This window comes from Schistocerca gregaria, chromosome 2, assembly GCF_023897955.1.
Source record: "Schistocerca gregaria isolate iqSchGreg1 chromosome 2, iqSchGreg1.2, whole genome shotgun sequence".
Lineage (NCBI taxonomy): Eukaryota > Metazoa > Arthropoda > Insecta > Orthoptera > Acrididae > Schistocerca > Schistocerca gregaria.
Window position 1 is genome coordinate 172265231 of NC_064921.1, and position 27436 is coordinate 172292666.

General features: G+C 39.1%; 1 protein-coding gene and 1 non-coding gene across 2 annotated transcripts in view; one reads left to right on the top strand and one right to left on the bottom strand.

Annotated features, from left to right (window-relative positions):
- Positions 1-27436, top strand: part of LOC126336611 (diacylglycerol kinase eta) — a 1405164-nt gene that overhangs the window by 1309501 nt on the left and 68227 nt on the right. Inside the window, 4 exon segments of the mRNA XM_050000480.1 lie at positions 13014-13182; positions 13409-13509; positions 20796-20983; positions 21279-21385. Of these exon segments, the coding sequence (XP_049856437.1) occupies positions 13014-13182; positions 13409-13509; positions 20796-20983; positions 21279-21385 (565 nt within the window).
- On the bottom strand, positions 26576-26648 carry Trnav-aac (transfer RNA valine (anticodon AAC)). The gene has a single exon. It is a non-coding gene; the product is annotated as a tRNA-Val (tRNA).

Consider the following 27436-nt stretch of genomic DNA (forward strand, 5'->3'; position numbering starts at 1 on the left):
TGGTACTGTAGGTAGAACTTAAAATTTTCAGTACTGTATAGGACAGCAAGTACCTCAAGATCATAGGTCAAATATTTGGCCTCTATGGTCATTAAAGCATATGACACACAAGCGATAGGGCATGCCACCCAACCTGTTCATGTAGCAACATATCTGCTATTTCCAAATTTGAAGCATCAGTTTGTAAAATAAAGGATAAATCAAAATTTGGGGTATATGAAGATGGTATTTGTTCTTTTGGACATGTCCGAAAGAACAGATAACATCGGTGACCTTGCAACTCTCCAGAATGAAATGACAATTAAATCAAGACCCTAAGCTGCCGACAGGCATTGATATACGTCAATGGGGACAGTTTGAAAACATTTGCTCCGACCAGTACTCGAACCCAGGATCTCCTGCTTACATGGCAGACGCTCTATCCACCTGAGCCACCGAGGGCACAGGGGATAGTGGGACTGTAGGGATTTATCCCTTGCACACTCCCCGTGAGACCCACATTCTCAACTTAATGTTCATACACTACAGTCATAGTGCCCTTGCCCATTACACTCATTACTTGCAGCAGACAATCTTACTGAGTCCCGTAAGAGATCGGGCAATGTGTCTGCATTTCGCACAGAAGTAGGTCAATCGCCGGTGGGCAAAATGCCCCAGCTCCCTGTAATGGAAACACCACACCTTACTGAAAATGATGTTAGTTGTAACAGTAATCCTATTGCCCGGGGGTCGCTTGGGTTTCCTAACATACTCAGGTGTAGCATTGGCTTGAGCAACCCCAATGAATCAGAAACCAGATGATCTAAATCTTGATGTGTAATAGGCCTTTACAAAAACAAAACCTGAGAGATTCTTTGAATTGATGCCCTGCACAATGCTAGCAACTACTCCTTCCTCTGAAAGTTGCATTTCAATTGCAAGCGCGGCAGATATGCACTTCACACATGTAATCAGTAAGAGGTTCTCCAACCTGCTGGATGTGAAACAAATATTTCTTAATTAACTTGTTCTTGAATCGAGCAGACAGACATTGCTGAAGGATCATGAAGCGTAACTTATGCAATTCACCTCTGTGGGCCAGGACAAACCATTTCAACTAACAAACATGTACACGAGGGTGTAAATGATTTGAAAAACCAAATTCCAAGGTAGCTTAAATACAGTGACTTGCTCCTCCAAGTTTACAGAGGACCACAAAAATTTCACTAACTGCTTTGCAGTATCTATGACAAGATAAGATATGCCCTTAATCATGCTAAGAAATGGATTGGGAAGTATTGCAAATACACCACCTCACTATGTATATTTTTTTCATTGGGGCTGTGAGTTTCCCCTGGATATTCCTCTCCAGGGCCACTCCCCTCACCCTCTCAGGACCATTGGTCCCGTTATAAGGCACTTATCTTTCTTTGAAGGGATGTTACCATGAGCAATAATTCATCTACCTTAGCCCTAGAGGGAACATCGGAAACCACAGATCTCAAGTCCTCCACTTGATTGGACAAATGAGCAATCTGCACTTGTAAGTGATAAATTTGCAGGCAAGAGGGAGTAGTGTTGGACAAGTATTCGACATTTTTCTCTAACTCTACCAGCGAAATGGAGCAACTTGCTAGTGCAATATTAATGTGGTCTACACGCTCCTCTGTGATGTGCAGTGGAATCATGACTGCTGCACGGAGATGCACATGTAACTCACTGATGCCACCATCCTCACTTTGGCCCCATCCTCACAATTTGTGCTTAAGCTGCTCCTTCTTGAGGGTCCCCACTCTGATTATGACATGAGTTTCCAGTTTCATAGAGCACCTGAAACAATAATCAGGACCAAACAGTTTCCACGCAATACTAAGTAATACAATAAACGAGAAAATAAAAAAAAATTACAAGAAAAACAAATGATGTTCAGTGAAAGGAGGGTAAGACTAGAATGCAACAACCATGCTCTAGCTACTCAGCTGATACAGGTAACAAGCAATTGTGTCTTAGGAGGATGCCAACTGACAAGTCCTAGAGGATGGGCTGGGGAAAACTATTGAACATCATTTGTTACCAAATACTCTTTAAAACAATTTGTTAACCAACATTAATTTCTTTTCCTCAACATTGAAAGTCATACTGAGGCAAACCATAACCTGAAACTTACAATAGAGTAATAGAGCAGCCCTATGACAGGTCAGGGCAGAAACCCACATACAACACACTGTGGCTACAGTTGCCTTAGACTGCAGTTGCATTTATTAGTTGTGTGTGCATGTGTGTCTTCTATTTTTGACAAAGGCCTTACTGGCCAAAAGCTTTATTTGTTATAGTCTTTATGTTGTGCCTATTTGCGACTCAGCATCTCTGGTGTATGGTGAGTGGCAACTTTCGTTTTCACAATATTGTTACATTCCATCCTGGATTTTCCATTGTTTGGTATAAGTTATTCTTCATCACACATATAAACACAAACATATATTATAGTTTCTAAACTGCACTTAGGCTATTTTCATATTCTTCTAACAATAACATTAATGGTTTGGCACTCCAGCCTCAACAACAAATCACTTTCAATACTCCAAACATAAATTTATCCACACACACTAACGCTTCCTGATATCAGTTCATATTCTTAACTATTTGGGTGCTCAGCTTATTTTTATTGTATCTCTTCAGACACACCTTAGCTAACATTCGTCACTCTGGCTACCAATCTAGTCGCAAGGCTAAGATGTCTTACTGTGAGTGATACATAGGGGGCTGAAAAATACTGTTCGATTCTTCACTTAACACTGGTTCTTGAAACCTAGTGCATAGGCAGTGCACCTAGTCTAACCTAACCTGATGACTGGCATCTATCTTCAGGTATCTGCCAATTCTAGTTCTTCAACATCTCCACAGTGCTCTCCCATGGGTCAAACAGACCTGTGACCATATGTGCTACAATTCTGTGTGTATGTTCAATATCTAACGTTACTCCTATATGGTGTGGATCCCACAAATGTGAGCAGCATTCTAATATGAGACATACAAATGATTTATAAGCAATCTGCTTTGTAGATGACTACATTTTCCCATGTGTAACTAAAATTTGTATTTCAATCATTCCAAAAGGTGTAAGTAACAATAGTGGCATGATGTTTTCACTATGTGTTTAGATAATAAATAATACCTCAGTAGGACTAAAAATTTCAACAACCCTAAGGGAGGGCAAAAGTTGTAAGAAAGTCTTGCAATCCCATTACCACCATTGATATAAAATCCTCTGGTCTATTATTAAAAATGAAAATGCTTGCACTATTCACAAAATATAATGCTTCAAGAATAGATGAAAAACAATTTGAAATGTTGCTAAAGAGGAAGAAAGAAACCTGGTAATGCAAATAACATTGAGGAAATGACTGTGACAGTAATGATGTCTCATTGGCCATCAGATTCAATAATTAATCCCCCCTCCCCCCGTAGACTAGTCAAAACAATTCATGTAATAAAAAACCACTACCAACACACATTAGTGTCAAAAAATTCACAGTGATATATGATGCCAAGTTGTCACGAACTCATAATATCTCCATGAAACAAAAACAAACAGAATTGCACGAATATTTGGAAATAAATCAAACAGACATATATTAAAATGTTTCAAATATTTACTTGATGTCACTCAGGCAGTAAAGACATCTATGTTACTGTCAATACTTGAACACTACACTGCAGTGGTGTTTCATGCAAAGGACTAAAATCTTGTGGTGACTTGATAGCTGTATTTGTAATCAGTCATTGTCCCAAGGCATATTTCCTAGCAGATTTAAATGTGCTGTAGTAACCTTCATCTGTAAGACCAGAGATGAGCAACCCACCTTTAGATCTATTTTAGTCCTTATAAAAAATACTAATGTGTGCAGTACACTACATAATACGAGGACGCATAGTGCCTTTCACAGTATCATATACAAAATTGCATATAAAACTTTGACCAATTATGAAAATCTATGCAAAAGGTATTTTCTATGGAATACATAGTGTATATTTACATACAAATAAAATCTGAACTCCAATAATTTTGTTCAAAAAAACACTTGCATAGTATAGCAACCACTTGAAGTCTTACTGACATAGAGTAAATGAATATAATTATTTGCTACAGGTTTATTGCAGATATTCATTTACACCATAACAGCAGCTAATATCAAAATTTGAATACTGCTTCTTTAAACGAAGATTTTTTTTAAAAAAAATTCTTTTATCTGTGCCAGAAGTTTATTGTACAACCCAGTACACTTAATGTTTGTTTGTTTTTGTGTTATAGCCCTGTTTACTATTTTTATATGGTTGTCTTTGCTCATCCTTATGTTGTAAGAATGCAGATTTGAGTTCGTTTTGAAATTGTCATTCTATCTTTTTATATTAGTTACACTTTTTTGTATGTTGATGCATAGCAAAGGTAGAATATTTAGCTGTTGAAATAATTGTTTGGAAGATATTACCTTAGGACTGTTGGTATTATTGTAACAGGTTTGTTTTATACAGTGAAGTTGGTTTTGAAGTTTGTCTTATTATGTCTCCAAAAGGTGATGCCATTGGTAGTACGAATGTATTTGGGTAGTACGAATGTATGTGGACTAGACAGTTCTGCTACTCTGTACTTATACTGCACACTGTACTTACAACACGTAATGCAATCCTGTTGTTTCTAAAAAGTTTGAGAAAGTGGCCTATGGTCAAAACATTTAACAGAGCATAATTTGTTGACTATCTATCAGGTTGGCTTTCCAGAGAGCACACAAGATCTAACAAATGAAGTCCCGGCTTAGCTAATAAGAAAATAATCCAAATACTAACAAAGAGATAGGGGGGCTGGCCAGTACTTACCTCAGTTCAGTACAGCCGATAGATTCACAAAACAGAACAGAAAATTTACATTTATAGCTTTCGGAACTTTGTTCCTTCATGAGGGAGGAGAGAGGGGAAGAAAGGGAAGAAGGGAAAGTGGATTCAGTTACTCACAACCCAGGTTATGAAGCAACAGGGAAAGGTAAACAGGGAGGGTAGCAAGGATGGGGGCATGGTTGTCAGAGGGAAGCCAAAGATATTCTACTGTTAAGTACTATGCCGGCTTCAAACCAAAGGGGACGCATACAGAAGTAAAGAGGTATATAGTAAAAAGATAAACACATCTATGTAGGATGAAAAGATGCGTGAATGGCTAAAGAGGAGAGGGAAAAAGGAGAAGACTGAAGAGTAAATGGGAATGAGGTTGGTTAACATAGGTTCAGTCCAGGGGGATGGCGGGGTGAAAGGATATGTTGGAGTGCAAGTTCCCATCTCCGCAGTTCCGAGGGACTGATGTTGGGTGGGAGAAGCCAAATGGCAAGTACGTTGTAGCAGGTTCCTAGGTCCCTAGAATTATGCTGGATGGCATGCTCTGCTACTAGGTATTGGACATCTCCTAGGCGGACAGTTCGTCTGTGGCCCTTAATGCGCTCAGCCAGTTTAGTTGTTGTCTACCGATGTTAAAGGCTGTGCAGTGCAGGCACGTCAGCTGATAAATGACATGTGTTGTTTCACATGTGGCCCTGCCTTGAATTGTGTATGTTTTACCAGTAGCAGGACTGGAGTAGGTGGTTGTGGGGGAATGCATGGGGCAGGTTTTGCTAACATATATTAAGAACTGCAGCCTCCCTTCTGCTTTATTTCGTATGGTGTCACTAGGAACAGATTGCCCATTCCTTCTCCTTTCATGGAGGAATTTCAAAACCTTTACTTCAACATCAGGGTGTCCCTCTATTCAAGGGCCAGTGAACTTTTTTCTATTACAGGGTGTATACGACCCAGGACAACTGGGAGATCCAGGAAAAACCCGGAAATTTTTTCATCCGGGAGAAAACCAGGAAAAACCCGGGAATTGTTTACAATTCTGGGAATTTTTCATTGTTTTAGTTTTCAGTTAAATTTTTGTGATTTTGAGTGGTAAGAACCAATACTCTAACAAAGGATATTACTGTACCCCGCTACTGCAGAATAACACTGCAGCAACGAAACATGAACGAGAGAGGGGGAAAAAAAGTAAAATAAACTTAAGTTGCAAAGGAAATGCGCTGTATACAACAACAAAACACAGTGCTCATACAAGCGTCTGCCAACAGCAAAATGTGTCAAAGGCGTTTGGAAGACTATGCAATGCTTCATAACAACAAATTGCCTCTGATGAGCATGATGTGTCAACTGTTTAAATTACCCTTTGAGCAGTTGTGGGCGCGCTTTTGTGCATGCGTAGTTGAGTCGCGTATGAGTAGTACCTTCTCCCGCTTCTTGTTACAGAAGTGTGGCTTGGCACCTCTACCTAATATTGCCCCTGTTCGGAAATATAGTAAATCCGGGGCTGATGCACAGAGCAGTCTGAGTTGTGGTGGGGAGACGTGGGTCTTCTCCACATAACCTGTGTTTACGTTCAGTGATTTTGTTGTTATCTCTTCATTTATTGCTCCCACGCAGATTTTTGTGACCAGAAGATATCAAATTAATTAAAATATGTTCGTATAATTACGGATGACTAAAATATGTCATCACTTTCAGGTTTTATTTCCACCTTTCTGACACTCAAGCACTAATCACCTTGCAAAACAATTATTTTTGACAGTTTGCTAAAGAGATTTGGCTTTTATTAATCTTTTCTGCTGAGTCAGTCAGTTTATTGGAAATGAAGTATTTAATTTCACACTATTGGCTGGTTTCAACTGTTCACTGATTTCAAGTGCACATATGACATTATGCCATAATAAAGAACCAAACATGAGATAATACAATACTGGTACTCCAAGAATATTTACATCTGAATGTGGACATATGAATGTGCACTTCAAGCCAAATTATGCATTTCGGTACGGTTCATGAAATTCCAATGCTCTTGAAGTATCCTTTGCTGTCTTGTTTCTTTTATGACCTAATGTAATGTTTAACATGTACAAACATATGGTCTTCCTGTGCCATCGTGCGGTGACGACTGTTATCTGGCACTCTTTTGCAACTGCTGAAACGAACCTATTTCTAACAGGTAGCGGGGAAATTTTGCGAACGGTGGTTTGAAAAGTGTTACATACATTTCCTTTTATGCAAGATGAACTATGTGTGAGAATGTACGATGAATTTCTTAAACAACAAAGCGTTTGGCTCTCATTTAAAAATGAACTCTTTGAGGATGGCCATTTAGGAGAATTTTGCGCTCAGAAGATCACACATTTACGTCATTATTAAAAATGTTACTGGCACATTTGTATGATGTATCTTAAAGTGTATCACGTGCATCAAATATCAACATTAAATGTGGAAGCTTATCTTCTCTTCCAGCTTATGAATCTTGGAGACCAATATTATACGTGAATGCTATGTTTATTAATGTAAACCATTAACTTTTCTTATTTGTGTTTTTGCACTACTTAAGAGTGATCTTGTTATTGGCTGACTACATCACGTATCCTATGCTGTCATCAGCTGGTGAGATCACGTGACATGAGTGATGAGTGGCTTACAAAAGCGCATCGCAATCTCGGTTTCAATGCTACGGAAAGTAACATGCGGTATTTGATGTAATTCAAATTTATACCTTCGTAATATGAAAATATGCAACATACATATTGCTGCACATCAAAGGTGTTTCAAAACGTGTTTTTTCCCCCTGAGTTTCGTTTTCTAAAGTGGCGGAAAATTCTACGTTGGTATATAAAACCATAAACATTCAAAGAATTGATGAGTTTTACAGTGCCAAGGAATAGTATATGGTCACTTAACATGGAAAAAGTGTATTTTTGCCTGGAAGAAAGTGTATTTTTAAACGGGAAATCTGGGGAAAATCCTTGAATTTTTTTTTCCTTGTCCACATAGACACCCTGTATTAGTAGTAATACTAATATCTGTTTCTTCTATAAGTGAACATTACTCTCAACTACATTGAACTCTTGTCCCGCCCTCCTGTTAACTACATTTTTCAGCATAAAGAATTACTTTATGCTTGAAAGTAGCATCATATGATGGTCTTCTCTACTTGCCTTCCATTTTGTGTCTGTCTAATGCAATCACACAGTGTCTTAGTAGGCCAACAATAATGTACTGAAGTCGATCAAACAATGGTAACTCCAGGTAGGAATATAAACAATGTAGCAAAAGATAGATTGCTACTTACCATGAAGAAGACACTTCAAGCTGCAGACAGGCATGATTAAAAGACAGACACATGTAGCTTTCGGCCACAGTCTTCATCAGTAAAGAAACATACACACACAGACACACACAAGCAAGCATACCTCACTCACACGCGACCTGCAACTCCAGTGGCTTGGGCCAGAGATGCTGGAGGTGGTGCTTGTGTGTGCATGAAGTGAGTATTACAACAATGCAGTGGGGAACAGTATCTAAATTTCAGTGGCATTGCTGGTGAATGATGAATTGCAGTTTTTACTTGAATGTAATGTGTCACTGAATCTTATGTGCACCCCAAAATTGAATACTGCATATGGTAAAATAAAAGTGTGCACTAGACTTGCTTAAATACACTAAGTCGCCATTCCACATTCTTATAACATGGTGAAATGGAGAATTAACCCCTCAAAGGAATACACCGTCTACTATAAGAAGTAACTTGACATAGTGGCCCTTACAGCACTGGGCAGGCAAAGAGCCTGTACGTATCTATGTTAATGAGATGAACTGTTGCTCCTGTGTCCACTTGAAATTCAACTGCTCACCCTCCACTACCAAAGTCAGCAAAATATGCTGGGGTGACATGCGGGGCATTGTCAACAGCCCCACAGTCCATTGAAAACACAGGGCTTCCTATGCCCAATCCATGGCGTGCCCCGACTGTCACATACACTTACTAAGTGGAAAACAGTCAGGGCAGGACTGCTAGCTCACCCTATGAGTGTGGAAGTAGAGTGATTTTGAGGACCCAAAAAATTATGACAGTTATATGGGAGCTGAGAAAACTTGGATTTCATGGCCAAGCGGCTGTCCATAAGGCACACATCATGCTGGTAAATGCTAAACGATTCCTGTGTGGAGTGATGAATCATGGTACACAATGTGGTGATCCAATGGCAGCGTGTGGGTATGGTGAATGGCCGGTGAACGTCATCTGCCCTTGTGTGTAGTGCCAACAGTAAAATTTGGAGGCAGTGGTGTTGTGGTGCGTTTGTGTTTTTCATGGAGGGGGCTTGCACCCCTTGTTGTTTTTCATAGCACTGTCACAGCACAGGTCTACATTGATGTTTTAAGCACCTTCTTGCTTCCTACTGTTGAAGAGCACTTTGAGGATGGCGGTTGCATCTTTCAACATGATCGAGCACCTGTTCATAATGCACGGCCTGCGGCGGAGTGGATACATGACAATGACATCCCTGTAATGGACTGGCATGCACAGAATCCTGAGCTGAATCCTGTAGAACACCTTTGGGATGTTTTGGAATTCTGGCTTCACGCCAGGCCTTACCAACCAGCATTGATACCTCTCCTCAGTGCAACACTGCGTGAAGAATGGGCTGCCATTCCCCAAGAAACTTTCCAGCACCTGATTGAATGTGTGCCTGCGAGAGTGGAAGCTGTAATCAAGGCAAAGGGTGGGTCAACACCATATTGAATTCCAGCATTACTGATGGAGGGCGCCACAAACTTGTAGGTCATTTTCAGCCAGGTGTCCGGATAGTTTTGATCACATAGTGTACATTGACTCAGCGGGAAGGAAAGCCATCTGGGGTTCCCAATGGGGACTGGAGGCTGTTTACCATGCACATCTGATAGTTCCGCCAGCCAATTATTGGAAAGAATATCCCTTGCCCACAAACGGGAAGTTGCCCTGGAACAGAAGATGTATCAAGACCGAAGGAGATGCCGAGTGTTTGTACACCACACCCAGGAAACTGGAATTAGAAAACAATGATGATGATGATGATGATGATGATGATGTCCCTTGCTGCTGCCATAAGCTCATATGATTCTGCGAATTCAGCAAAGTCAGCTAAAGAAGGGTCAGTCAAGGTCAACACCCTAGTTTGAACTTCAGGGTCAGGTGCTAACCAGACAGTCATATTCCAAATTTAGCTAGCCTGCATATGAGTTAATGCATTTGGGACACTCAAAAATACACTTGTGCAAGAGACTCCCTAAAATGGTGACCCACACCACATTGATTGCCCAGGGTGCTTATGGTACTGATTAAACTGCAAACGTGCTGCCATCATATGGGTTTGATGCCCAAAATATTGTGTAAACCACCAACAAAGTTTGTCAAAGGGTAGTTCTTTGGGCTTACTGGAGAGCTTCAAACTTTGCACAACTTCATATAATTCCACTCAGCTGGAGAATAACAAGATGGCATTATCAACTAGATAGGCAGTACGCCTCACCTGGCAGTGCAGCAAGAATTGATGCAGGTAATTTTTCTACCTTTCAGTAGACTCATGATAATCACAAACTGCATTGGGGGCGGGGAAGAAACTAGCCCAACAGGAGCTTGGCCTGTCAACTAGTTGGCACGGGAGTAAAGCAATTCTGCGTTCTCGTTTATTGGCACCTGGATCTGCTCATGCTGCTGCTGCTCCTTCTATAGCCACAACTGCTCCTGCCAGCATTGCAGAAATACCGGTTCCGTGGTGGCTCAAAATTAACGCTATGAAAAGGGAAGAAAAAGAAAAATAGCATCATACACATTAGAGTGTGCTTTGTTGTCACTTCAGTATCTACATAAGTGTGAGACTGGCGCTAAACAACTCAGTGTACACAAATTGCTGTACGGCTGACAGTGGCTCCACAGTACTTCCCCAGTAAATTTTCTCGTTAATAACATTTGTAGCTGAACATAAAAATTGGTATCAGCTGAACTGTTATTTTCACAGACACAATACAAGACAAAAATTATTTACATGTCGACTTTGTATCCATGCCTAGGATTCAGAGTGGAGTTAATTAGTCTAGTGAAAAGATCTTCAACAAGTAGTAGTAACTGTAGCTTCTATCTAACCAAAGCAAGATGTTGGGGATCCCTATTAACCCAATACCTCACCCTTAAAAATTATCTAGATTGTGGACTGGAAGTTTTTCTTAACTCCATGGCAAATATCAGTATACATTCTAAAACTGTGAGAAAATAGGTAGTGTATTGCAAACAGGCCTCCATTGTTGTAGATGTAGTTATCTCTTTTAAATTACCACTGTATTCATGTAAATATTAACCTGAAAGGTGATAAACAGCAGCTATTTATTGTAACTGAAGAATTAGTAGCATTTTTATCTTTCATAGTAGTAATTTTCTTGCCAACTTACTAGGTTACATTTAGTTGACATAAATACAATATTATGAAGCAGTAAATTATGATAGTTTATATTCTAATGACTTAGAACACGTCAGTTTGCTGGAAAATTGAATTATACATGCCTACTGGTCATTTTTGTATCAGTTGACATAACATAAAAACGGTATTTAGTTGAACAATAGAAGTAATCATGTAATTCTTTTGTATTACATAAGCTATTAATTTATTGACAACAAATCTTTTAGGGAGTAGTCGAGGAGCAACATTTTCAAATTACTTTCATATGAGTGGGAAACAGGAAGTCTTTGCCCCCTTTTTTAAGAGAGCCAAAATAAGGTGCATGCAGGTAGTTACAAATATACATATGATTCTATGTACCTCTACTATTTTTCCACATAGTTCCAACTCCAGTTCAGACATTTGTCCCATTGCAGCACTTAATGTCTCTGTGGTAGAATTCATCTGACTGACTGCAGAAACACAGTCAGACTGCTGTCTTGGCTTGATCATTGCCTGCAAATCGCTGTCCTGTGAGGAGATTCTTGAGGGGACTGAAAAAGTGAAAATCGTTAGGGACAAGATCCATACTGTATGATGGGTGGTACAGACTCTCCCAGTGAACTGACCAGAGCTTGTTGGCAGTTCTGATTGCCACATGTGGCATTGCACTGTTGTGGAGGCTAACCGTATTGTCTGCATAGAGCATCCCTCGGAACTTCTTCCTGATGGCAGCCTGAAAATGTGACAGTGTGTAACAATAACTGTCAGCATTGGTTGTGTGAAATACAGTATGTACATTTTATTGCCAGTAACAATGTGGTCCAGGAAATTGTCGCCCTCCTTAGCACGCCACTGCAGATGATTCAGTGAAGCAGTCATTCACTTGCCTTTCATCATGTCATCCAACTGTTTAGGCACACACCAACAAAAAACCTTCTTGCACCCTAAGGAGCAACGGATAATGTTGTGAACACTTCGTATGAAATGCCAAGCTCATGGGAAGTGTTCTTTAGGGTCACATGCCAATCCACTTTCACCACTGCATCCATGCAGGAAACTTTGTTGTCAGTCAACAACAAACACAGCCTCTCAAAATGATCATTGTCATGCAGGTTTTCTTGACCTTGAACTCTCACCGCCACCACCTCACATTTCTCAAAGCATGAAAATTTTTTGAGAGCTGCATTTCCCTGTGGATTTTGACAGACATTCATCCCTTGCTCCATAGAAAACGAATCACAATTTGCTACTCGTACACTGTTGACATGTGAAGCACACCATCATCTTCAAAACCGACAGCAGTGCGTAGCTGCAGTGATAGTGGCAGATAAGGCCAGTATAGTCCAAGAAAGGTCCATCACTGGGAGTGGATATTTTGGCTTCACATTTACAGCAGTCCCTAGCTGCAGTGATAGTGGCAGATAAGGCCAGTATAGTCCAAGAAAGGTCCATCACTGGGAGTGGATATTTTGACTTCACATTTACAGCTGCAATTTAACAAAAAAAATGTAAGGACAAAGATTTTCTGATTTCCCCTCATATTTAGTTTTGTTATATGCTAAGTATTTTATACAATTAAACAGCTGCTCAAAGATAGCACTCCTTCCTGTCCGTTGACATTCGCAAACAAGTGGTTTTTATAGACATTAACTCAGTTGTCAAAGGATAATGTGATATTCCTGTGGCTAAAGCAGTTTTTTTCAGCCATTTATTTGTATCATGTTGCAGGGAAGGTTACTATGAAAGGTGTGTTATGAACAACTACTTCGGTATTGGAATTGATGCCAAAATTTCATTGGATTTCCATCAGAAAAGAGAAGAACATCCAGAGAAATGTCGATCACGAGCTAAGAACTACATGTGGTATGGTGTGCTGGGCAGCAAAGAATGGCTACAGGTAACAACAAAAATAATGAAATTAAATTACATAATTTATGTGCAAATTTTCATCCAGTGTTTTCTGTCTTTCATGCCGAAGAGCATATGTTAAGTTTATTTGGTTCTCTTTTATCTACCTCATATATGTCATGTGTTTTATGGAAATGATTTGTTATGAAAGATTTCATTCACATCATTAGCAGAGCTTGTTATAAGAACTGTTTTTTTTTTCTTTTCATTCACAGAAAACGTATAAAAATTTGGAACAGCGTGTACAGCTTGAATGTGATGGCCAAAGAATCCCTTTACCGTCACTACAGGGTATAGTTGTACTCAACATTCCAAGGTATTCCATCATAAATTATATTGCATATTGTTAAGATTTTCATTAAAAAAATTGCAAATTAATTAATTTTCTACTTGATTATCAAAAACATAATAAACAATATATATATATATATATATATATATATATATATCTGTGTGTGTGTGTGTAAACATTTTACTATACACAGAGAGAATTTTATGATAGACTGGCAGAAAGGAAACGCTGGAGTGGAAAATGAGGACATGCAGCAATCTGTGAGGGCAAAGAAAGCATGATAGTTATTTGACAAGTTGCAGGACTTACTGAGGCATTCAGTAGTAGTAGGGGGCAGCTGATAAAGTACACTTTATAACAAGGCTAGTATTTTTTGAACTACCTCATCATCAACCTGCTCTGAGACTGTGCTGTCTCTTTATTGTTGTCATTTGTTTACTTTCATGCACAGACTCTAATAAATGAGACAATGATTGTATCTCCCCTGTTTCCATGATTCCCCACTTCTTCATAAATAATTCGAACCACTGAACTTATTCTGATACTGTTCATAAAGTTAAGTGTGTGCCTGTAGTATTGCTAAATAAATTTATAAGTTCCGTGGACTTAAGACTGGGGCTGAATAACTATCCTGGCTTTTTAGCATATAAGTGTGTCAAAAATCTGGAAAGTATGTAGAAGAGATACCAAATGACCTTAGGCTAAAGGAATTTTGTTATATTTCCAGTGATACATGATCAAACATTTGGATTCAATTGCAATCAATTAGTCAGTGAGGCTGCTGTTGAGGTTCAGCTGCCTGATTCATCTCCTGTGATACATTAAAAACATATTATTCAGAGAGAGCTATCACATGAGATTATTTTCCATTTGTGGCTACCTAGGGAAGTGAGATTCTCAGATTTGTTGAATCGAAATACAAGAAGGGCTCTTCCATGTTACAGCTTTCTGAATACCAACCATAATCCTTGGTGGTGGGTATGGAGGAGAGGTGTGGAGGAAGAGTGTTAGCAGTGTTGTGTCTTAGAAAGCAGAAAAGCACTGAACGCATATGTGGAAGTTTCAATCTCAAATTCCAGTTTGGCAATTCTAAGCAAATGGTTCACCTACAGGGTGTATACGACCCGAGACAACCGGGAGAAAACTGGGAAAAACCCAGGAATTTTTTAGAATTCCAGGAATTTTTCATTGTTTTAGTTTTCAGTCAAATTTTTGTGGTTTTGACTGGTAAGAACCAATATTTAAGCAAAGGATATTACTCATCCCGCTTCTGCAAAATAATACTGCAGCAATAAAACATGAACGAGAGGGGAAAAAAAAAACAAAAATAAAACTTAAGTCACAAAGGAAATGCGCCATGTACAACAACAAAACATAGTGCTCATACAAGTGTCTGCCAACAGCAATATGTGTCAAAGGCTTTAGGAAGACTATGCAATGCTTCCTAACAACAAATTGCCTCCGATGAGCATGATGTGACAGCTGTTTACAATAGATTCGTTTGAGCAGTATCTTGTGCATGCGCAGTTATGTCACATGTGAGTATTACCTTCTCCTGCTTCTGGCTATGGATCTGTGGCTGGGCGCCTTTATCTAAGATTGCCCTGGTTCAGAAATATCGTAGATTCGGGGCTATGCACAGAGCAGTCTGAGTTGTAGTGGGCAGGTGGGTAGTCACCACGAGACCTGTGTTTACGTTTAGTGATTTTGCTGTTTCCTCTTCGTTTATTGCTCTCATGTTAAATGAAAACAAAACGGATTTCTGTGGCCTGGAGCTATCAAATGAATTAAAATACGTTCGCATAATTACAAAAGGCTAAAATATGTTATTAGTTTCAGGTTTTATTTCCACCTTTCTGACAGTCAAGCATTAATCGCCATGCAGAACAATGAAGTTATTTTTGTCGGTTTGCTAAAGACATTTGGTTTTTATTATTCTTTAGCATTGAGTCACTCAATTTATTTGAAACGAAGTGTTTAATTTCACGCTGTTGGTTAGTTTCAACTGTTTGCTGCATTTCAAGTGCACGTTTTCCATCTTCTAGCTCGCATGGCATTGTGCCATAATAAAGAATACAGTCCTGGCACTCAAGAAGATTTACATCCGAATCTGGACATACGAATGTGCATTTTAAGCCAAATTATTCATTTTAGTATGGTTCATGAAATTCTGATGCTCATGAAGTATCCTCTGACGTCTTGTTTCTTTTGTGACATAGTGTAAGATCTTTTAATGTTTTACACGTACAAACATATGGGCTTCCTGCGTCATCATAGCTGCGCAAGAGCAGTGGCACCTGTTATCTGGTGCTCTCTGGCAACTGCTGAAGCATATCAGTTTCTAGCAGGTCACGGGAAAATATTGCAGATGGTGGTTTGCAAAGCTTTAATTTTAAAGTAAATTTCCTTTTACACAAGATGAACTATGTGCGAGAATGTTCGATGAATTTATAAAATCACAGAAAACATTTCGAGCCCAAAAGATCAGACATTTATGTCATTAAAAATTTGTGTGATATATCTTACAGCTGACTACATTTCGTGTCCTATGCTGTCATTGGCTGGCGAGATCATGTGACATCAGCTATCACTGGCTTACAAAAACACTTCGCAATCTCGATTTCAATGCTTTGGAAAGTAACATGCGGTGTTTGGTGGAATTCGAATTTATACCTTCGTAACACGAAAATATGCAGCATACATGTTGCTGCACATCAAAGGTCTTATTCCAACATGTGTTTTTTCCCCCTTAGTTTTGTTTTCTAAAGTGACAGGAAATTCTACATCAGCATATAAAACCATAAACATTCAAAGGACTGATAAGTTTTACAGTGCCTAGGAAAAGTATACTGTCACTTAACATGGGAAAAGTGTATTTTCACCAGGGAGAAAGTGTATTTTCAACCGGAGAAAATCCAGGAATTTTTTTACCTTGTCCATGTATACACCCTGACCTAGCAAGAACTTGATGTATATTTCTTTCTAGGGTTCACTTTTTATAGGCCTCATATTCAAAGAAATAGCACAAAAATTAATATTCCTATCCAAATGTTCTCAATTAGGCCATAGATCACTCCTTCTTCTATTTCTTCATATCTGAGCAAGAAGCTGTCAACCAGCTGCTTAGCTCTTATTACAAAATAAACAAAGCAAACCTAGTCTCAAGAGTATCAGCTTGCTTATAAAGCCCACAGGAATGGAGACATACAGCATACCATGCAAAGTTGATATTTCAGCACACAAATCTAAATTATGTTTGATACATAGTCAGCCAGTGCTTGAATTCTGTTTCTAATTATTATGATGCTCCTAGTGATATGATCTCTCAGGTTTTCTTAGCACAATTGATTAATAGTGTGCTTCCATGTGTTGTGCAAACTATAAATCTCCTAGTGTTCTCAGCAACAACTTAATCAGACTGTTTACACAGTCAAATTTAAGCCCACACTGGTGGAACAGCACACAGCATATATGTGTTCCATAATGTCAGCTCCATAGTGCTAAAATCAAAGGTGCATAACATTATGATTATGACTGTAACAGCAGTTTTTAGGCAGACATTGTCCAGGGCAGATTAAAAGCCTACTGAAAACTTGAGTTGTTGAGGTCATATAGGTTGCTCAAAGACATGGGCCACATATTCCTACAGGTTGGTCAAAACTGGAACAAAAGTTCCTATAATGAAAAAAAGTGAAATGATTGTATGGCATGTTTGGTTGGGAGGCCCCATCCTGGGAAGTTTGGTCACCGAGTGCAAGTCTTGTTTCAGGTAATACCACATTGGGCAACCTGCATGTTCATGATGATACGTTGATAATGATGGCAATGATCATGTTGATGATGATGATGGTGATGTTGACAACACAACACCCAGGCCACGGGTGGAGAAAATCTCCAACCTGTCCAGGAATCGAGCCTGGGCCCACTACATGGAAGACAAGATGATATGTCCAGAAACCAACAACTGTTGAGATATGGGCCACTCTGTCCTCTCATTCCCATCTGTCTGTTACAAGAAGTAGACTTTATAGGCATTGCTGCTTGTTGTTAATGCACATCCTTCAGTAGTCCTTCTTTGCAGTGAGTCATCTATTGTCTCAAATGCACTTGGCTCCATTCGGACTGTGTTACTTGCATTGGTTGCATGCTCCGGCAACATCTGCACATTGTCAATGGGCTGAACACACCCCAATGCCTTTAAATGTCCTCATAGCTAGAAATCCAGTGGATTCTCATTTGGTGAATGAGAAAGCCATGCTATCAGACCTCCTCAGAGATGATTCTGATAGATCTATAGTTTCTAATATGTTGCCAGTATTGTTTCTCATAAGTAAAAAATGAGAGCATTGTTCAAGTTGTGGGTAATCATTTTTTTTATTACTTTTCCTTCACCTTTAATAACTGCTATTAAAAACCGTGTTCTCCAGACATTCCTCCTTCTGGTTCACCACAGTGACTTTATATACTCCTAATGGCAGTACTTCTGGAATGTCATAGTTTTAATGTGTTCCTGATTGTTTCTCTCTGTAGTTACAGTGGCATCTGTCACCAGAACTGATGGAACATGGTGTCTAGTCAGCGCATGTTTTTGATCCTGTCCTTTTCATTTTCTTACTGTCTGCATCATTCCTCTAGTCAACTCCTCATTGTGTCTTCTTACATGTTCTTGAAGACAATGGTGATAAGTTTTGTTTAATCAGCTTATTATATCGTGTCCCACTTATTGTTTCCTCATGACTCCCACCTTCCTTTTAAGATATGCCTTGTTCCATTTGTGACTTTCTTTTCCTTTGCTTTCTTGATACATGCAACCTTTCTTTGCTGTTTGCCTAGGTGTGTTTCCTAAATAATTACTCCTTTTGTCTATAGTTGTAATCTTCATTTTCTGATTTGCTGAACTTGTGGCTTGTTACTAAATTTAATGTGGTATACCTTCCTTTTCTCAAGTAAATTTCATATTTTACATTCCTGGTTACTCACCAGATGAGCCTGTTCCTTCCTATCTTTGTACTTACTTTTACGTATTTTTACATGTTCAGTTATCACAGTTGCTGACAGAGCTGCACAGTGTTAAAAATTCTTATATTTTTACTCTGTATCTTACAAATCTGTGATCTCTCGTGAATTGAAGGTCAGATTTATTTGCATTTAATCTGTGCCAAGTCCATCATCCATAGGCTCTCTTACGGACAAATCTGTTTAAGTCAAATCTCTTGTTCATATCAGCAGTTTCTATTAACATATGACCCCTATCATTTCTTATATCATTCTTACATTAAAATCCCCAATTATACTCTTGGTTTGCTGCCATGTACCAGTCACTGAAGTTCTTTGTAGAAGTCTTTTGTCTCCTTATTAGAGTGTAACCACATACATGCACAAACTTGAATGATTTACATGGAATATCTTTCATTTATTTTTAAAATAACTCACAAATCTTGATAATATGTCTCACGCTCTTTTACTATCCGTAATATTGTTTTTGCACTGTTTTTCTTTAATAGTATACATGTCCTGATTTTAATTCTATTTACTCTTCATTTTTTCCATACTTCTGTCAACCGTACCACATGCCATTTGATGTTTAAGTCCCCTTTCTGCATCAACACCCTATCTTTGGATCCAAAAGTTCTACAATTTATTGTTCACCAATAAAAAGTTAAAGTCGCTGATTTCTGAGGTGACTGTAAATGTGTAATCTGCCAAATGTTGTGTATCAAAATGTGGACACAAAGTAGCTAAAACCATTGCCTGAGTTTCCCAGTCCACTACTCCCAGCGTTGCTTCAGCCAGGCCAGGTGTCCAGTGCCACAGGAAAACACACATAGCAGTAGGACCTCCAACAACACTGCCGATTGTATATTAGCTTGCAAGAGTCCTAAGGCTTGACCGTGCTAAACTTTGGCTGAGTACTCTCAGCTCAGGCCAGACTGCTTCAAAGTCTCTAAGCATAGGAACACTCTACTCGGTGCTGTCAGTATTTTCCTCAGTTCTGCCTCCTTCTCACAGTCCACTCCTCCATGTCATTATGTGCCACGTGCAATTCCCCCTGCCTGTGCCAGAATTAGATTACTGGTGACACATTCCTATTCCACGCCTGTGTTACCTCTCTCTCTCTCTCTCTCTCTCTCTCTCTCTCTCTCTCTCTCTCTCTCTCTCTCTCTGTCTCTCTCTCTCTCTCCCTCTCTCCCAGTTGTCAGCCACCCTTCCGTCCAACCATCGCTTCCCCTCCCCCTCCCTCCCTTCTAGGTCCTCTTCCTCTCTTCATCTGATACATCTCCCCCACCATAATCAAGCTGCAATTTTGTAACAATGTAGTTAATTCAGCTAATGCAGCCATGCAGCTGTATACATATGTAAGTGTATTCAAATAGCGGAAAATCTAAGGTGGAATAATGGCAATGTTATTTGCAAATGTATAGCAGTTTTTTTGTTGTGTCTGTCTGCAAATCAACATCTCTTCTATATAGTGAGTAGCAATCTGCCCTTTTCATAATGTGTATGCATATTCTGTAGCTAGCTCTGAAGAAGGATATCATTGGAAAGGGTAATAAAATTTTCAGTCTCCTTTATGTGCCTCTTGGCCATTTGACTCCTTAACTGTGCAGTGAGCTGTTACTTTTACTCCTTCTAGTACTTACATATCAGAGTATGGTACTTATAGGTGTATTATATACAGTTGTGTATTACACAGTCCTGGTAGTTTTCTTTTATTCTTTACATTTACACAAAGAGAAACGTTTGAGGAACAGAGATCTGTCACATATTTTTTAACCAATTGTTCACACATGATCTAAAGTAATTAGCATCTAATGAGTATGCTTGCAGTTTCAGAAACATGTTGTAAATTAATGCTGCAATTGTCAGTGTAGCATTATATAATTTTCTTTTTAATAAAATTTGAACATAATGCTTTCATTTTAGTACATACGTGTATATTTAGTTCTATACATGAGGTACAATATAGTATATGTTTTACTTTACACCAGGTAAAGTATATGATACTATATTAATTTTTAGACACTGTAGTTTATGTGAACTGGCTGCAAAATTTGGAGAATTCACTGCATTTTGGTATGCTGCTTATAAAAAATGTAGTGACTGTACAAAAAGAACCCTGTCTTATAGGTTGTAATAATATCTTTGTTATAATAGTATCATTTGTTGCATTGTATAAACCTAACTGCTGTGTAATTAGTGATGATACTTCATAGTGTCAGAATTTGAAATTAGTTCTTGCTCAGTATATCTTCAATAATGTTGTTACAACTTTCTGGTAGTCAAACAAAATATTAATATTCTGTTTTCAGTTTCATGGGTGGGACCAATTTTTGGGGAGGGACCAAGGAGGATGACATCTTCCTGGCACCAAGTTTTGATGATCGTATCCTGGAAGTTGTAGCTGTATTTGGTTCAGTTCAGATGGCAGCCTCACGTCTCATCAATTTGCAGCACCATCGCATCGCCCAATGTCATTCAGTCCAGATTAACATATTAGGTCAGCTATTTATTAAGAGTTTCTTTGTTTGTGGAAGATGATGCAACTTAGTTTGTTTTAACTTTAAATAAACCCTGCCAAAAATTAGTTTCACTCTTGGCCACGTGTAACATCCTTTACAAAACATATGACTGTATAAGCTGTGTTGATGAAGCATTATAAAAGTATAATAAAGCTTTACAAAGATTGTCATATTTTGTTCCACTGCACATTTTATCTATTATTTAAGTTGTCCAAACAGTCTTTATAATCCATATGTCATATTCTAATTAAATAAGTTCTTTATTATTCTTAGGTGATGAAGGTGTACCCGTACAAGTGGATGGAGAAGCCTGGATTCAACCTCCTGGGATGATACGGATCATACATAAAAACCGAATGCAAATGCTCTACCGGAACAGGGTAATGTTTTTCGTATGTTATGAGTAAATATATTGATTTAAACATTCATCTGCTCCACGCACAGGAAGTGACTAATCAAGAAAGAATATTGTCAAAGGAAGAAGGGCAAACCATGTGAGACAAGGCCGGGAGATAGGAATAGTGATTGCATAGTAATTAAGTAAATGAAATCTATGAAGTATCAAACAATAGAAAATCCAGGATGGAACTTAACAATATTAAGAAAAGTATAATTGCTACTTGCCATATAGTGGAGAAGTTGAGTCGCAGAAAGGGCCAACAGAAAAACAGTTGGAAAGTTAGCTTTTGGCCAACATTGCGAAGTTAGTTTTTTCAAGGTCTTTGTCAAAAATAAACACACACACACACACACACACACACACACACACGACTAAAGCGTCTGGCAGATAGAACCAGAGACTGTGATCTTGTGTGTGTGAGTTATGTTTGTGTAATTGTGTGGGTATGTTGCCTATTTTGACAAAGGCCTTATTGACTGAAAGCTACCTTTCTAACAGTCTTTTTGTTGTGCCTTTCTGCATCTAACATCTCCATTATATGGTGAACAGCAACTGTCCTTTTCATAAATTTATGACATATCATATACAATAGTATACAGCTGCAAAATGCTAACACGAATTCTTTACAGACAAATGGAAAAACTGGTAGTGGCCGACCTTGGGGAAGATTACTTTGGATTCCGTAGAAATGTTGGAACACGTGAGGCAATTCTGACCCTATGACTTACCTTAGAAGATAGATTAAGGAAAAGCAAACCTACGTTTCTAGCATTTGTAGACTTAGAGAAAGCTTGAAAATGTTGACTGGAATATTCTCTTTGAAATTCTGAAGGTGGCAGGGGTCAAATACAGGGAATGAAAGGCTATTTACAGTTTGCACAGAAACCAGATGGCAGTTATAAGAGTCAAGGGGTATGAAAGGGAAGCAGTGGTTGGGGAGGGAGTGAGACAGGGCTGTAGCCCATCCCCGATATTATTCAATCTGTACATTGAACAAGCAGTAAAGGAAACAAAAGAAAAATTTGGAGTAGGAATTAAAATCCATGGAGAAGCAAAGAACCTGGAAGAGCAGCTGAATGGAATGGACAGTAAATTGAAAGGAGGATATAATATAAACATAACAAAAGCAAAACGAGGATAATGGAATGTAGTTGAATTAAATCAGGTGATGCTGAGGGAATTCGGTTAGGAAATGAGGCGCTTAAAGTAGTAGATCAGTTTTGCTATTTGTGGAGCAAAATAAATGATGATGGCCAAAGTAGAGAGGATATAAAATGTAGCCTGACAGTGGCAAGGAAAGCGTTTCTGAAGAAGAGAAATTTGTTAACATCGAGTGTAGATTTAAGTGTCAGGAAGTCTTTTCTGGAAGTATTTGTCTGGAGTGTAGCCCTGAATGGAAGTGAAACATGGACAATAAATAGTTTAAACAAGAAGAGAAAAGAAGATTTTGAAATGTGGTGCTACAGGAGAATACTGAAGATTAGATGGGCAGATCACGTAACTAATGAGGAGGTACTCAATAGAAATGGGGAGACGAGGAATTTGTGGCACAACTTGACTAGAAAAATGGACAGGCTGGTAGGACATGTTCTGAGGCATCAAGGGGTCACCAATTTAGTATTGGAGGGCAGAGTGGAGGGTAAGAATCATAGAGGAAGACCAAGAGATGCATATACTAAGCAGTTTCCAAGGATGTGGGTTGCAGTAGGTACTTCGAGATGAAGAGTCTTGCATGGGATTGGGCAGCATGGAGAGCTGCGTTAAACCAGTCTCTGGACTGAAAACCACAACAACAGCAGTATACAATGGGAGTGATTTGTTTAAAAGAAAATATTGTTGGTGGAGTAAATGATGTTCATTAGTACTTACAACAAATGAGTATATTATTCAGTAATTTCCAGTTATGCAGACTTACCTCCTTTGTTCATTACCATTGAAAATAGGCTAGGCATCTGTTGCAAAGATATTGCAGACCGCAGAGTTCACATCGAATACACACTGCTGGCCATATAACAGTTCTTTTAATTGTGTATATACATTTTGGAAGGAAGAATATCTGATCAAATTTGTAGCGGGTGATGTGCAGGGTTTAAAACTTAGCTTCAAACTTGGCTGGTTATAAAGTTGATCTGAGCTTGGATAACAGATGTGGGCATGTCATTTCATGCTACTTCAGCTCTGTGCCAAAGTTCACCATTGATAATGACTGTCTAATGATGGAGTGCCAGTCTCTTGACAACCTATGACAAGATTTTTTAAATGAGTGAGAGATGTGTAAAATGAGCTGGCCAGGGCAACAGCCAAACACCAGGGCAGGAGCTAACACCATCTGTATCGAGGCAGGTCATGGCAGTACAGCCAACATGCACTATTGTGTTATGTTGTTGAAAGATAATGTCATAGAAAACTCAAAGATAAAACACAGCCACTGGCTGCTGTCCAGATTACTGGCTATGCAAACACAGTTGATGTTATTGCCCAATGATACATGATACCATCATGCCATGTGCTGGGCCAGTATGTCAATGATGAATACAATCTGGAAAGTTATTTCTTCTTGGAGCTTCTACAAATGCACATCCATCATGAAGCTGCACATGGAACCAGGATTCATATGAATAGGTGTCCAATGATGTTGAGTGCCTGCCTCTGCTGCTACTCCAGTGAAAACTGTGACAATGGTTGCTGGGCTGACAGTTGATGGTGTGCCAGACACTGTCATATTGTCCAATTGATTACTTGTCTTGCTGGAAACTGGACCATTTCCTTACTCAGCATACTTAACATGTCTGTTTCTGTGACATAGCCAAACAGTATGTCTGTCCTCTCAGGTGCTAGACATGTTTGGTCACTGATGTACCACACGGAAATAAGCATAGCCCTCCTGAACCCATTGATTCTATATTCGCACACTTCATGTCAATTTGACATATGTTGCATGCCATCTTCATGGTGGTATACTTTTAAGAGCCAGCAATGTAACAGAGGTTGCAGTAAAATTTTCTTGAGTTTCTTTCTGTGTTGGTTAACAGTGTGTATGCCTTCCAAAACATAACAGATGTGCTGTGAATTGACACAGTGAAAAACCCAAGAATATTTCATCACGTTTTCATGCTACAAAAACCTACATTTCCGTATCATAGCAGTTGCCATATGTACAGAACAATCCACATTCCTCTGTCCTTATGGCATCAGTGTACCAGTAAAACTGTATTGAATTTATGATGAGCACACAGACAGTGTAAAGGCAGATACATAATAAAGAACATCCACAATAAACCACAACTTTCCACAGCAAACAATACATAGGCGAGCATAATGTCAGATTCAAAGTAACAAATTGTATAATGGCCAGAATGGCAAGGTGTTATTAGTATTCATGAAATCCATCAATGTATCTGTGTAAACAGCACAGCATTTGTGATAGCAATTCACATGGCCCCAGGAAGCTCTCAGTTAAAATGATTGATCACTGTGAAGACTGGCTTATCAGTAATGTTGCATTTTCCTTAACTGTAAAATTTATGTATTGTGTAGACAATGTTTTGTGCAGAGATAGATTTTTAACACTGAATGCTACAGGTTTTTTTTATGTTGGTCTGCAGGTATCGTGTGTTTTCTTGTGCTCTGGAGTAAACCCACTGCTGTCTTACGCAAATCAGATGATGGTTGCGTGGAGAGAATTTACTCTCCTTCATCCAGTTTATGTTTCAAAAGAGTGTTGTATATTCCAAAGAAAGTTGTAATTCTGCATCGTGAGTATCTAAAACCTTTGCAAACAATAACTTGCCCACAACATTTGGGTTATATGAACCTAATGGAGTATCCATGGTCTGTGTATGAAAGAAGTGTTCATCTTCAACTACTGAACAAATTGGTTGAGTAGTTCACCAAATTAAATAGCTTCACAGACGTCTTTCCTAATTCCCAAACTTCACAGAAGTTCTCCTGCATACCTTTAGGGACTAGCACTCCTTGAAGTAAGGATACTGTGGAGAAATCAAGTTCTAGAACAAAACCATATAAAATTGTGGGGAACTGACTGGTGTTTCCTCAATTGTCCATTTAGTGTGGCACAATTCACCAGGCCTGAATTGTACTGTTGTTGTATAAGAAAAACTGCTTCAAGTGGCCAGCTCCACTTCATAGCTCTTAAGATACCTAAGAATGAAAAGAAAGGTTCCACTCACAATTATCACCAAAGAAAGTAATGAAATATTTAATTTTATGCCAAACAATCAGGGCAGTACTTTCCTCGAACAGATAAGGACCACATCTCAGTGACTGTAAAGGGATTATCATCAAATGTCAATATCAAATTGCAGATGTTTTTAATGACTACATCTGTTGTAAAAATCCATCAGTGACCATTTGAACAATCTCAACTGTAGATATAAGGGCATTTCAGATAAGCAAAGCATGTACTTGGCCTAACAGCAGTGAGATAAAATACATAGTCAGATCAATAAAATATTTAAAATCAGCAGCTATGGTAGGCTGTCTCTAAGCATATTAAAAATATTCATAGACAACATGTCTTATATGATGGCAACAGCAATAAATGATGTAATGGTGTCAGGTAGTTTCTCACTCTAAAAGTAGCATAAGGAACACCAATTTACAAGAAAGGCAATAAATCTAAACTGAAAACTAATGAACAATCTCAATCTCAGCTGAATTTTCTGAGTTCAGAAAGTTATTTACACTATATTAATGACATCCTCAAGTTAACACAATCTAATATTTGAAATTCTAGAAGTTGCTATAGTAAAAGACATTGATAAAAACAATCAAACCGCAACAGCCAGGGAGAACGCTGGGTGAGCAACAGCTCTGAATGGTGATACCAAGAACGGAGGCGTTAGTCATGTGCATCGAGTAGGCTCGTTGATCTAGGGGTATGATTCCTGCTTCGGGTGCAGGAGGTCCCGGTTTCAAATCCAGGACGAGCCCTTGCGTTTTGTGCAAATGTGTGGCAACTACCGGCATGCCGGCGGCTGTTCCGCGCATTTCCATCCCTCCAGGTAAGCACAAAAACCAAGTAGCCGGTTCTGAAAGAGTTTCATGTATCATTTGAGCCATCTGCACTGTGGTGGTTGGACGTTTGAAATTTATTTAAATGGTCACAGTAGAGATTGTAGCAAGTGTCTTGTTGAGTGCAACGAAAAAGTGTTTCCGCCCGGAATCGAACCGGGGACCTTCTGCGTGTTAGGCAGACATGATAACCGCTACATCACGGAAACTGCTACGCTCTGAACTCCACATGTGACACAACTTGTAGGACGATCGCAACTTTGGCGTAAAAATCACTTTGCGAAAACGCACAATGCAGGTATTTCGCATTCGTATGCAACAGTTGACAGCACCCTTGCCTGTCTGAATGCCACCATGAATAAGAGCCCAAGAAGTCGTCGGAAATGCTCGCGGCCGAGTCCTCGGTAGCATCAGCTACTCTTGCTTTCCGTACGAGCTACCGTCAATTCGCGCAGTCGCTATTGCAATTGATGTCACCAAAAGCAATCACTTCGTTAGCGGAAAGGAGCCCGGGCCCAGCGGTAATGCACAAAAACAAGCATTAGAGACTCTCATCGTGTGTGGGCAGGCATTATCTGTCTGGAATGTAAGCCCAGGATAGATTTTCATGAAGGGCAACAAAATCAGGTGTAGAATATCATTATGTACTGTGTGCTATAAGTGTGCCATGGATGATAGCAAAGGTGTCCTGCTATGAAAAGAAATGACATTCCAGATCAGCACTCCTATTTGTTGGGCCGCATGGTGGGTGACAGTCAGGTTGGTATTCCACTACTGTCTGGGGCATTTCCAGACACATCTTCACTGATCGTTGGGCACCATTTGAAGTAGGACTCAAAAGTGAAGTCATTTCTACTCTAGTCAATTAAATTCCAGGTGCCTCACACCACTGCAAGCAGATGTGTTCATGTACAGAGGTCAAAAGTAGTTGATGCAAAGGATGACATGAGCTCAGCCTACTTTCTCTGAGCCGACTATTAATGATTGTTGTGGTCAC